The sequence below is a fragment of the Exophiala bonariae genome, assembly GCF_035927105.1.
Source record: "Exophiala bonariae strain CCFEE 5792 chromosome Unknown scaffold_1, whole genome shotgun sequence".
NCBI lineage: Eukaryota > Fungi > Ascomycota > Eurotiomycetes > Chaetothyriales > Herpotrichiellaceae > Exophiala > Exophiala bonariae.
This window is the reverse complement of record NW_027042476.1, coordinates 122,511-135,340: the sequence shown is the minus strand read 5'-3', so window position 1 is coordinate 135,340 and position 12,830 is coordinate 122,511. Positions and strand designations below refer to the sequence as shown.

General features: G+C 51.4%; 4 protein-coding genes across 4 annotated transcripts; 3 read left to right on the top strand and 1 right to left on the bottom strand.

Moving 5' to 3' along the window:
* Nucleotides 1-204: 204 nt before the first annotated feature.
* On the top strand, nt 205-2,342 carry LTR84_000049 (uncharacterized protein; the record flags this gene model as incomplete). The annotated part of the gene is made up of 5 exons (XM_064843680.1): nt 205-523; nt 653-888; nt 975-1,117; nt 1,200-1,544; nt 1,607-2,342. 5 exons carry the CDS (start codon nt 205-207, stop codon nt 2,340-2,342), a joined length of 1,779 nt encoding a protein of 592 aa, XP_064711540.1.
* Nucleotides 2,343-2,869: 527 nt separating this feature from the next.
* LTR84_000048 (uncharacterized protein) lies at nt 2,870-5,380 on the bottom strand (the record flags this gene model as incomplete). The annotated part of the gene is made up of 1 exon (XM_064843679.1): nt 2,870-5,380. The coding sequence occupies one exon, from the start codon at nt 5,378-5,380 to the stop codon at nt 2,870-2,872; it is 2,511 nt and encodes an 836-aa protein (XP_064711539.1).
* A 418-nt stretch (nt 5,381-5,798) lies between these two features.
* On the top strand, nt 5,799-7,184 carry YTM1 (ribosome biogenesis protein ytm1; the record flags this gene model as incomplete). Its single annotated transcript, XM_064843678.1, has 1 exon — nt 5,799-7,184. One exon carries the CDS (start codon nt 5,799-5,801, stop codon nt 7,182-7,184), a length of 1,386 nt encoding a protein of 461 aa, XP_064711538.1.
* Nucleotides 7,185-9,237: 2,053 nt separating this feature from the next.
* On the top strand, nt 9,238-12,118 carry LTR84_000046 (uncharacterized protein; the record flags this gene model as incomplete). Its single annotated transcript, XM_064843677.1, has 3 exons — nt 9,238-9,503; nt 9,565-10,018; nt 10,070-12,118. The coding sequence occupies 3 exons, from the start codon at nt 9,238-9,240 to the stop codon at nt 12,116-12,118; spliced, it is 2,769 nt and encodes a 922-aa protein (XP_064711537.1).
* Nucleotides 12,119-12,830: the final 712 nt, after the last annotated feature.

The window sequence follows — 12,830 nt, the reverse complement described above, 5'->3', positions numbered from 1 at the left end:
ACCATAACCGCTAGAACGTCATGCCCAATCGCTCTTCCGTCACAAACTCGTAACCCGGCAGTCCCCCTCCTCCGCGCCTATTCGTAGTTAGTTAGCGCCTAAGCGGATAGGCCTCGACGGCCGCTGACCACACCCATTCAAAGTGCCCGCGAACTTTCCACTCCATCTTCCCTCTCCCTTCTTCACGGGCAACTGCGATCCCGGATGGACGATAAGAAGAGCTGGAGTCCAGAGTCATCCTCTGGCCCATCGGCCTACGAGGGCGACATGGGCACGTACAAGCGATCCTTCACGAACCGGCTCCGCGAGAGCTTCAAGCGCGACCCCAACGCCAGTGTGACGAGGTCCGCATCCTTCAGCGCAGCCGACCACAAATCCGGATACGATGCTGAGGCCGCCGTCCAGGCCACGGCGCTGTCGCCGCTGTTGAGGAGGCTCAAGGGGAGACATTTACAGATGATTGCTATTGGTGGTAGTATTGGTACTGGGCTTTTTGTCGGGAGTGGGAAGGCTTTGGCCCATGGTGAGCGAATCCTTTTTTCTTGCGTCGGATCAAGAGATGTATTGGTGGTGTTGGATTACTAGGTGGATGCGCCGAAAAGAGAAGGGGAATCGTCCTTGGTTGGACATATTATCTAATGCCTTCATATAGGTGGCCCGGCGTCGTTATTGCTCGCATTCGCATTAACGGGAGCCATGATGTACTGCACAGTCCAAGCACTGGGAGAGCTCGCCGTCCTATTCCCTGTTGCGGGCTCCTTCGCCGCTTACTCGACACGATTCCTCGACCCGGCGTGGGGTTTTGCAATGGGATGGAATTACGCCATGCAATGGTTGGTGGTGTTACCGTTGGAAATTGTGTCGGCTTCAATAACGGTGGATTATTGGGTAAGTCTTTCGATACAATGGAAACAACAATGGACAATTGAACAATGGGGGAACATTGTCGCTGACCCAGAATTCACAATCATTAGGTCCAAGACATGAGATTGAATGCCGCATGGGTCTCGATTTTCCTCATCTTGATCGTCATCATCAATTTCTTCGGTGTCAAAGGTTATGGCGAGGCTGAATTTGTATTCTCGGTGGTCAAAGTCACTGCCGTTATTGGTTATATGTAAGAACGATCTGCTCTGTTCGCTCTCCCTGCCGGCTGGCGTTCCATTAGCAACGAGCTGACCGCGTGGAACGACAAATAGCCTCCTTGCAATCCTCATCAATATCATGGGCGGCCGCGATGCCAATGGGCGACCCGACGGGAGCTATCTAGGCTTTAAGCTGTGGCATAATCCCGGCGCCTTCAACAACGGGTTCAAGGGACTGTGTAGTACCTTTGTAACTGCAGCGTTTGCCTTTGCAGGCACTGAACTTGTGGGCCTTGCAGCGGCCGAAACCGAAAACCCCAGGAAAGCATTGCCCTCGGCGATTAAGCAGGTTTTCTGGCGTATCACGCTTTTCTACATCGTCAGCTTGCTCCTCGTGGGTACCATCGTCGCCTATGACGACCCTCGACTCTTGGACGGTCGAAACAGTGCGGATGCAAAGTAAGTGTACCGAATCAACAGTTACTGCGGAATGAATCGCTGATACTAAGTCCAAACTCCAGAGCCTCCCCATTCGTCATCTCGATCCAAAACGCCGGCATCGAAGTCCTCCCCTCGGTCATGAACGTAGTGATCATGATCTCAGTGCTCAGCGTGGGCAATTCCGCCATCTACGGTTCGTCACGTACCTTGGCCGCACTGGCCGAGCAGCGCCAAGCGCCAGCCTTCCTAGCATACATCGACCGTAAAGGAAGACCACTGTACGCGATCATCCTGGCGTCGGTCCTCGGACTCCTCGGATTCCTTGCCGCGTCCCACAAACAGCAAGACGCCTTCAATTGGATGCTGGCGCTCTCCGGCCTCTCCTCGATCTTCACATGGTCGAGCATTTGTCTCGCGCACATCCGGTTCCGGCATGCCTGGTCTCTGCAGGGCCATGGACTCGACGAGCTGGCGTTCCGCTCCCCCGTCGGCGTCATCGGGTCGTGGGTCGGTCTGACGTTTAACGTTCTCGTGCTGGTCGCGCAGTTCTGGACCGGGTTCTCTCCCGTCGGCTGGAAGGACATGTCGCCCACCGAGCTCGTCGTCAATTTCTTCCAGGCGTACCTCGCCGCTCCCGTCGTCTTGCTCATGTATCTCGGCTACAAGATCTGGAATAGAACCGAGGTGCTCAAGGGCAGGGACATGGATCTCTTCACGGGCAAGCGCGAGTTCAACGTCCGCTCCCTCGTCAACGAGGAGAAGGCCGATCGCCAGAATTGGCCGGCTTGGAAGAAATGGTATAAATTCTTTTGCTGAGTTGGGATGAATGGTTTTTCAAATGGTACTATTGGGTCGAGGTTGCCGGCTTCCTCGTGCTTTATTAAGTAATTTCTGTTTTCCTGTGCTCGGCCTCGAGTCATGCCATATTATCCCAGACGTGATCATGAGGTGTGTTGTGACAGGCACAACGTCATGGATTTTTGATGACATGATACGTATGATTGGGCAGCGATATGGCGTTCATATTCGGGATATTTATGAAGGACAACAGGTGTGAGAACGACCTAGCGAGAATTTTGTGGGCTTCACGGCCATGTTATTGAGTTGGACTTGTTAGCCACTGGGCATGACTTAGTGTTATTAGTGCTACCAACAGTCGTGTAAAAACTCGAAGTGACGTACAGTAGTCACATGGATTCTCTTTGGACGCTGCTCTTTACATGATATCTTATGTTATACGATTATACCAGGCATACTAGTATAAGGAGAAGTCCGTACGAACGTGGGCGCCTGGACGACAGCCATTTTGAACTACCCAAGGCTAAACACCAACATAAGATAGATCATTGATCCCAAGGACCTTTCTTCGCGAGTATAGCATTGATAGCCTCCCTCCGATGGCGACTTTCCGCAAACAATGCCTGAATCAGACTGACGACTTCCCTCTGGCTGAATTCAAGGCTTAGCTCGCCCTCCGTCCACAGATATTGAATATCGACAAGTGAGCTCTCGAGAATCTGGATGAGATACTGGAAGCGGAACCAGCTGGAGACATAGACCGGCGTGGTGGACACAGGATTGCCGGTAAGGCTGTCATCGTGTGGGAAAAGATCGTCCAGCGTGGCGATCTGCTGGCAGAAGCCCGTCAGGCGCTGAGATTCGGGTTCCGAGATGTCGTCCATGTCCTCGATCGCGTAGATCACTTTGCCTACCACCATTGCTAGGATCGTCCCCGTGCTCTGCATCAAGTGTGAGGTTCCAAGGATCGGGAGCCACTCCGCGTGGAGTGCCCGAATGCGATCCACAACGCTTGAGACGGCGTTTTCAATTTCCTGGGAGTATGGGAATTGCGTGCATGAGGTGAACCCTTGGGCACCTTCCAGGAGGTCCCAGACAATGAGCCGTTGGGTTTCCATCTCTTTGGAATATGCCAGGCGGGCAAATTTCTCCATCGCTTGTATGTCCGCGTCTAGGTTTGGCGAAAAGACGCCACCGTTCGCGTTGGTTCCGCCTGAGGTGATATCGCGAAGTCGCTCTGCAATGTACAAGGAGTCGTTATAACGGTGGATATCCGTCAGTGATGGTGATGCACCGTAATAACTTGGAGCAGTAGCACGAAACATGGCGAGTGCAAGAGTCGGCAGGGCGAGAAGACCTCGAGAGAGGAGTGTTGTGTTCAAAGAAGTGTGCTGAGTTTCTTGCAGTGTTTGAGCATCAGAGAATTCACGAGAAATGATATCAATCATGTGATCGGGTGCTTCACTGATGCTATACCATTCGCTTAACGTCTGCTCTTTGTCGATAGGTTTGGTCTCTTGTGCACCATTTGGTTGTGCTTCGAGGTTGTGGCTAGCCGTGTCTGACTCCTTTTGAACGGGAGTTTCATCGTCCCAACCCCAGGCGTCTTCAACTTCATTCCCGTCCTTCTCTGTTGGTGTTCTTTTCTCCTCTTCTACGGGTTTCTCGTCAGACTCCTCTTCGTCATCGAATCCCCAGCCACTAGCATCTTCATCATCCACAGACTTTGATGCATCAGACGATGCTAGCTGATCAATCTTCTCATCATCCCAGCTGGCATCCCAGTTGTCGGTCGAGTCATCAACATCATGTGTTTTTATGGGAACAACTTGTTTTTCCACTCGTTCAACCTTACGTAAGACTCCTTTGGATGAAGCAAGACCTTTCCGAACAGCATCCAAGATTGTCGCTTTTCGCTTGTTGAGCCATACACGGTTCAACGACTCATCCCAATTTTGCAACTCAGCCTGACCTTGCCAACCAAGAGACTTCAGTTGCTCCAAGATCCTATGCATGTGCTGTCGTATGTGGTCAAGCTGCCTCAGCTCAGTAAGCTCAACAGGTAGAGTTGGAGTTAGCCAGTCGGTGACGAGTAGTGACATGAGATCCGGGAAAATGGTGGACACGGCAGTCTCTCGGATAGTCTTTGAGACAGAAGAATGCAGAAATGTTATCAAGTCAGAAACGAATTTAAAGACCAGATCAAAGGACGGATTTACTTCGCCGAGTTGAATTGTGATGCTTTGTACTTCCATTTCATAAGTTGCAAGTTTAAATCGCGAAGACGGTCGTAAGGGGTGTAAGATAAACACCTTGAGTTTCTCTATGAGAGCTTCGACCACGTCCTGGGGCTCACCGACTTGTCGCAAGGCGGACAAGATGGAGTCTGAAGTGGCTGAAGAGCCTCCTAATTCTGAAGGTTGGACTTTGAGGGACACTGACGTCGAATCTCTTCGTATCTGAATTTGGGAATTCAATCTGGCTTCCAGTTTGACACGTGTCTTCAGCTGCAATTCATCTCTCAGATCTCGAATCAAGACTGATGTTCTTGACCTGGTCAGCGTGTGCACCTCGCTGTCCAGTTCATGGAGTTTCTCGGCCGCAGAAAATAGATCATCTTGCAGCACAAGGTCCTCCACCACCTTCAGGGACTGGCTGACGACGGACACAAATTGAAGTTCTTGTTTGAGTTTTTCGGTAAAGTCAATCTCGGCTTCGAGAAGGTCAACCTTGCGTTGATAGTCTGTGGTATGTTCTTGTAATGTACGCAAGTGGTCGTGCTCCTCGACTATCTTCTGGGACTCAAGTCTGCACCTGGCTATATCTTCTTGGGCCCTCTTTGCCTGTAGAATCCATTGATCGACATCGTCAGCCTCTCCTTGACTTGTAGTCCTGATCTCATCGCTGATTTCGCGTCGTGTTTCCGAGATATATTTAAGAAGGGGTGGAATGAGCTGGGTCGAGAGTTCGGAGGTCAAGAGATCATCTGATTGAGGGTATGTCCCCTGAATAATGCTTTCGCATATTGAAGCGGCCGCATTCGTGTCATCTGGCATTTCTGGCTCTGGTCGTGATGCAGTGGCTAGGAGACGAAGGGATTACCTAGGTAACTGCGGCCAGCATCGGGCACGCTGGCGGAAACAGTGTCCCTCAGGTTAGAGGGTGCTGGCGGTGACATCAATTGCTGATTCGAATGTCATGACGGACGTATTACCTCAAAGACCCGCTTCACAGGCGATCGATAGCGTCATTTCAAATTAGAATTCGAATCTGCGCTTGTGGTCTTCGTGCTCGATCGGAAATTTTTATCATACTCAGTTTTTGCAATTCAAACCACGAATAGCGACCAAATTGATCGCAACCACCTTTGATCCTTGACACCTATAATCACCTTGATTCAGCTGCGCATTGAAAAATCTTACAAGTATATGCTATACACGGTTAGCTCAACCCACACACTGTGCGAATCGCACCATGGCATCAACTTTACAAGATCCAGATCCACCAACCACCCAAGTGCGAGTGCGTTTGACCACCAGAGATGCAGATCTGACCCTCAACGATGCGGCCCCAATCCTCGTTCCTACGTCCTTCCGTCGCTATCCGCTATCTTCGTTGGTTAATGGTCTTCTCGAAAATGAGAAACCGGTGCCACTAGAGTTTATTGTCAACGGCACATATCTTCGCACCACTCTTGATGAGTACCTAAGTAAGAACGGCCTCTCGACCGAAACGACATTGGCCATTGAATATGTCCGGGCACGCATTCCTCCTCAGTACATCGCTTCTTACGAACATGAAGACTGGGTCAGCGATGTGGACGTCACATCATCAGATAATCCAAGAATCTTATCCGCGAGTTACGATGGACTATTAAGAGTTTGGAATACCTCTTCGCAGGTACTGGCTACCTCTCCAGGCCCTAGAGCTGGCGGCCACAGCTCTTTTATCAAGTCGGCCAAGTTTATATCACCAAAACAGGTCGTGTCCGGTGGGTTTGACCGAACGGTGCGGCTATGGAAATATGCTGAGGAGGCTGACGGCTTTGCTGCCAGCTTAACGCCTTCGCTTGAGTTATATGGACATAAAGCATCAGTGGACTCGGTGAATGCTCACGAGACGTCGGGCCGTATTCTTTCCGCATCTGCCGACCATTCGGTGGGTTTTTGGTCGACGAGAAAATCGGACGCACCACCTGCACCAGAGGAGTTAATACCCCGTACGACGACCAAGGATGGGAAGAGGAGGAAACTGAACCCAGACATCTCGCTTCCACAGAGAGGACCACTGGCTCTGATGCAGCAACATACAGGTCCAGTCTCTGGGGCTGTCTTCGATGCCAACGATGCCACGGTGGGTTATTCCGCCTCGTGGGACCAGACGGTACGGACGTGGGATTTAGTGACTGCAGCTTTGGTGGATACAAGAACGACGTCAAGTGCGCTGTTTTGTGTTGAACACATGCCCAATCTCCACCTTCTGGCAGCTGGATCGGTCAGTCGTGTCATCAAGCTGGTGGATCCACGAGCTTCGGCCACCACCGTTGCGGCCATGACATTAAAAGGCCACAAGAACTCCGTGGTGAGCCTTGCACGCGACCCAAGCAATGATTACACACTTGTCAGTGGCAGCCATGATGGCACGTGCAGGGTATGGGATGTCCGCAGCACGCAGCAAGAAAAGGAAGGATTAGTCGGCCAGAGTCTTTATACACTGCCAAGAGCGAGCCTGAAAGGCGGACCGAACCCTGTGTCCGGAGATGGGGTCAAGGTCTTCGGAGTCTGCTGGCATAAGGATGTGGGTATTTTGAGTGGTGGTGAGGACAAAGTAGTCCAGGTCAACAGCGGTGGGAAGTCATGAAGCACACGTACAATCCGGACAAAGGGTGCACGTCCACAAGTAAATGCAGCTCTCGAGCGATATTGGTGGCTGTCAACGTCAATCGGAGGATTTTGATACAGGCCTTGATGTCAAAAATGTTCAGCCACCTGGTGGGTGCCTGGTGGTAATGGAAAGTCTCCCGTCATTGTATCCGACTGGCTGTCGCAAAAGGTGGCGGAAGTTTGGCTAAGTTTGGCTGTTTTTGGCTTCTCCAAGACAACAACACGGACTTTTGGACATTCAACCAATGCAAGCTGCGAAGAGGAGAGAACTCAAACAAGCCCGGTCCTTCATGGCATTGAGATCGACGTTTACAGGTTCAAGACTCCAGAGACTTGTTGTCGATCAATGACTGACGACGGTATTCGGGATGAAATTCCTTTTTTGTGTTCGACGCCTACACTTTTAGGCCCAGCCAACTTTTTCAAAAGCGCAAGGCCGGGGTCATGCAAGCAGCCAACACGTGGGTCAGGGACAATGCCGCACAAATTCACAAAACCAGTGCATGAGCTGCAGTGCAGGGGGGGATCGTGAGCGGAGATGAACAAGGCCGAATGTGGCAATCAATTGAAGACTATCGTCGTGACTAACCTCCGTTGGGTGGTACCAACCAGGCACCGCATCATCATCATCCTTACGAGTGTGATCAAGAAGGGGCTGGTTGCGTGTTGATTCGGACAGACAATAATAATGGTTAAGGGGAGAGAGAACGATTCATCTATATTCATGAAAAACGCGCTTATCCTCAGAATGACAAATTGAGTCCGGCGACCATCATGATGTAGTGCCAGTCTCAGAGAATATAGTGGGTGGTCAGGCTTGAAATGGGAGAGTTGTTCTTAATTTACTGCTACTAGTTAAGCATTCTTAACTGCTGGAGACTCAATAGCGGCCTCCGGGGGTATTTTCTCGGTAATCGCCGCCCAGGACGGAAGGGCTAAATGAGGAGGCTCGTAGTCGTGGCTGGCTCGAAATAGTTTGCTTTGATGTCTTGGTCTTCTCAAAGGGACCACCCAGGTTCCTAACCAGAGGTATGCCTACCATGACCCAAGGAGTAGCCATCCGGAACAGCTCGTACACCTATTTGCCCCTGCTCCTTACCTGGAAAGCCACAGGACTTGCTAGAAGACGATTCAACCCCGGTGCCTAGCCATCATCCGTGCGAGTAATCCCGTGCTGCGGGGCCTGCCCGATGAGAGTTCTCGTAGAGTCGTGGGCCCTGAGGGACTTGTTGGGCAGTGTGCTACTTGGTACTGTACCGTGCGGGCCACGGGGCAGCACACTTGGCCTGACCCTGCAGGCTTCAACTAACTAGTGTTTTTCTCTTCCCTGCCTTTGGGTGCCCATCGTTCATCAATGTCTCATCATCTCGTCAGTCATTATTATTGTTGTTTTTGTTGTTGGCGTTGACGACCCTGAAGTCTTTCCCACCATCCACCATTCGCACACTCGTTCTACGTATACCATACGTTATTTCGATCGCTCTCTGCTCGCTCCTTGATCTGCTGTTGCGACGTATTCGATCGAACATCACGCCCGCATTCCCAAAATCACGGGATTTTTAGGCTTTCCAATTGAGTTTCCTGTTCCCAATCTCCCCTGTCGGGGTTCGTCCTTTCCGCTGCACCCTGCCACCTTCGCGCCATTTTCAACAACGCAAGTTTTACAAAACCTCACGTCTATACCACCTTATCCAACATCTGTCGTTGGCTTTTGACAGAACGCTTGGTTCAGCTGCTACTGCTGTCACTCGAGCACGGTAACCAGCCTCTAATAGACTACCTGCTTCAGTTTCCGGTCCGAAAACCCGCATATCCGCCATGTCAATTTCGAGTTTTTGCTGACCACATCATTATGCAGCTTGCCCTTTCTTTGTCGATTCTCGAGCCCTTTCCATGCCATCAACCTAAGATCAATCCTCCCTACTCGAACGACACTTCTAATAGCTACAGCCTGATAGCTACAAACCCCTCTGGTCATTCACTCCTTGACATTTGGTCCAGGACACCATCCCCCATCCCAATCGACCTTCATGCCCATCAAACTGCCTAAGGGTTTTCAGAGACGCAAATCTTCAGGCAATGCCCTAGATGAGGTGCGCAATCCTCCAGCTGGCGACTCTTCAAATTCTTCGTTCAGAGTGCTGGAACGCCCCACAAGCAAGGGCAAATCTTTCGATGGGGGCTTGTCAATGAAGTTTGGCCCTCAGGAGAGCCCTAGGCCCCCTCCCAAGGATTATTTCCATCAACATCAGGAGGAGGATGTCTTTACAGGAGCACGCCATGATGCGAGTCATCGGTATGTCAAGTGTATCAACCTAAGAAATCTCTCATGACCAAAGTTCTGACCATTGATGCAGCGGTAGTGGTGGCACCGATCGTTCCCACTCGACTGCACCAAATGGCAGCGCAGCCTCTTCGGCTCGTCTGAGCACTTCATCCACCAATCCCTCATCGATCGACGCCCGCTCCGATAAGAACGGCCAGAGCAACGGACACAGGACATACACAGATATCCCAGTGCCACCCCCGTCTTCTGCGAGACCTGGATTTATGCGTGATTCCTCGCGGACTTTCTCCTTCGGTATCGCCAAGCGGTCATCCCCTGCTTCTTCACCGGGCGGCCTTCCTCCACTTATAAACAACAAGAGAGACCGGGCGGTGACCGCCAGTACCGCCAGTACCGCCACTCCACCCCGGTTGTTCGACTCCGATCTGGCGCTAGAGAATACCGAATTAGACGGTTTCGGCAACATGTTTGACCACATTGGGTCTAGCTCTCAGTCACAGGGTATCCGTCTTATACAATCTGAGGTAGACCTGTCCTTCGTCTCCTTTCTTCTTCATACTGACATGTTTAACTAGGATCGATCTTCCCCTCCCACCAGTTATCCACCCACAAGCTACTCGGGTCCTGCCTTTGCCCGCTCGCATCGGGCTGCCGTTCCACAACCCATCAACGTCGATCGAAACCAGATTGTGGAATCCTCACCATACTCATGGACCTCCCACGACTCCCATGATGGCCTGATCAGATCACCAAGCCCTTCGAAAACGATCACAGAAGCGAGTCCTCCTCGATCGGCGAATAATACATTCGTCAATTCAAATCAAAGTCCACTCCCACCGCTGAAACCTGCTCAACGAAGGCCTACCATCCCCAGGGATTCTTCTTCCATGGATACATTGCAGCCTCTATCAGTGAGCCGCACTCGAACGAACGAAGAAACCAAGCTACTCTCTACCAGTCCTACACTACCACAGAATGGAGGAATGTCACCTACTTCGCTGCATAGTGCATCATTTGATCCTTCCATTGCTGCCGATGCCGAGCTGGCCCACATGTATGAAGAATCTCGACCCGCTCCGCCCAGACCCGCTCCTTCAAATAAGGTCATGACTCCCCAGCAATGGGAACGTTACAAACAGCAAAAAGAGATGGACCGCAGATTAGGCGCTTTGTCCGATGACAGCGGGTCAGAGGCAGGAGATAATTATGAGGATGATGACGAGGTTGAACGTGATCGACAAGCTACCAAACAAAGGCGGAAACAGGAAGCTCATCTTGCTGTCTATCGGCAGCAAATGATGAAGGTCACAGGCGAAGCAGCACCACCGCGTCCCGAGAGTGCTCTTGCAGCATTAAAGTTTAATAATGGCAGCTCTACTGATCTCGATAACCGACTCTCACATCTGACCGTGGCCTCCAGACAATCAGGAGGAAAGAGTAGTGGAGAGGATGAAGACGAAGACGAGGATGTGCCTCTTGGAATCCTCGCCGCACACGGCTTCCCCAATAGAAACCGACCACCGACTCGATTGGCAAATTCTCCCTCGAATTCGCACCTTCGAAGCACAAGCCAGCCTCCACCACAAAGTGCACAGTCTGGTGGGGGACAGACCCCGAAAGGGACCAATCTACCTGTATTCGCAAGAGGCCTACCCCAGGATCCTTATTATGGTGCAAGTTTGGTCAATCAACCGGTGCGTGAATCGTTGGCGGCACATTCGCTAAGCCCCAGTGCGCTGGGATCTGGTCCCTCCACCGCACATCCCATCCATCCAGCTGGGCTTGTCGGGGTGATTGCTGGCGAGGAAAGGGCACGCGCAGCCCGGAGAGGAAGCCCCAACCCAGCAGGCAACTACGAAATGCCAGGTCTCCCGCCTCACGCAGGCATGACGAGATCACAAACTGCAGGAAATATCCCCATGGGGTATCCACCTATGGGGGTGCCCGGGATGCCGCCGATGCTTTCTCCAGCAGACCAAGCTCAGCTTCAAATGTCACAGCAGATGAACCAGATGATGCAGATGCAGATGCAATGGATGCAACAAATGCAGTCAATGATGGGACCAGGAGGAGCACCTCAAATTGGAGCGCCGAGTCTTGCCGCCGCTAGCATATATGGAGGACAAGCATCCCGACCTCATTCAATGCAGCCTCCCATGGCTCCTTCTCATGCCAGCCAACGGACCATGAGCACTTTAAATCCTGGCATGGCTCCATGGAATTCGACTCCTAATTTTCTCCCATCAATCAACCTGAACGGCAATTATGCTCCATCAATCGCCCCATCGGAACGCAGCAATATTGGGCTTGCATCTCGTTATCGACCTGTCTCGACCATGGCTGAGCCTGACGCAACCCCTACTAAACGTGCTTCGACTTTCACAAGTGCGAGCTTCCAGCCTTGGGCACAAACAAACAACGGATCTCAAGGCGCGAGCCACTCCGCTAAACCGTCGGTCAACACCCTTGGGCGACGATCGCCACTGAATCAACAACACGACGACGAGGACGACGAGCAAGGCTGGGCGGAAATGAAGATGAAGAAAGATAAGAAGCAAAAGAACTGGGCGCTCCGAAAGGGAAATAATGGATTGCAAGAGTTGTATACTGGTACCCCGACGTGATAGCGACTTAGGCACGCTTTGCACATTGCTTACTATTTGGGCAACTTGGAAAGAATTTTAGCGATTTAATGAGCGGTATATTGAGAAATCTTGGAGATATTCAGCATGGGTACCACATTTGCACCACATTTGCATAGAAGATGTGGTTTCTGGAAAAGTTGTTGGGATAGTCACATGACGAGTCAAGGTGGAAGATGCCTTTTTGGTAAGGACATCTACTTACTCGGCGAGGATCAATGGAAGTAACATATTAGGGGAGTTGTAAAGTAATAACATAACCAATTTCTGGCAACAGACAAGGCTCGTATGTATTATGGTGAGACCATCGTTCAACACCTACCTAGGTACTGACCTAAGTAGAGGTCTTAAGATCACGTGACGACTGAAAACAGCCTGACACGCAGTGGCATACGATGCCAAGATAAGCTAATCCTAAAACAAACCCTGCACGAGGGAGGACTGGTAGCCCTCGGGCCTCGTCCCTCCACATGTAGATGATTCACCAGCCTGTCTTTGCCTCGATCCTGAACTGGCTCACACTGAGCGCCTGGGATCGAGCAGACCGTCTTTCAATAAACGTGCGATAGGGCAACATTCGTTAGCGCTGCGATAGCACATACAAATCTGCCCTCACGAGTACTTCTTCGCGGTCACTTTTGTGTTCGTCAGAGCACCTCCACCATACAATTTGCCCCGCGGCACGCATCTGGTG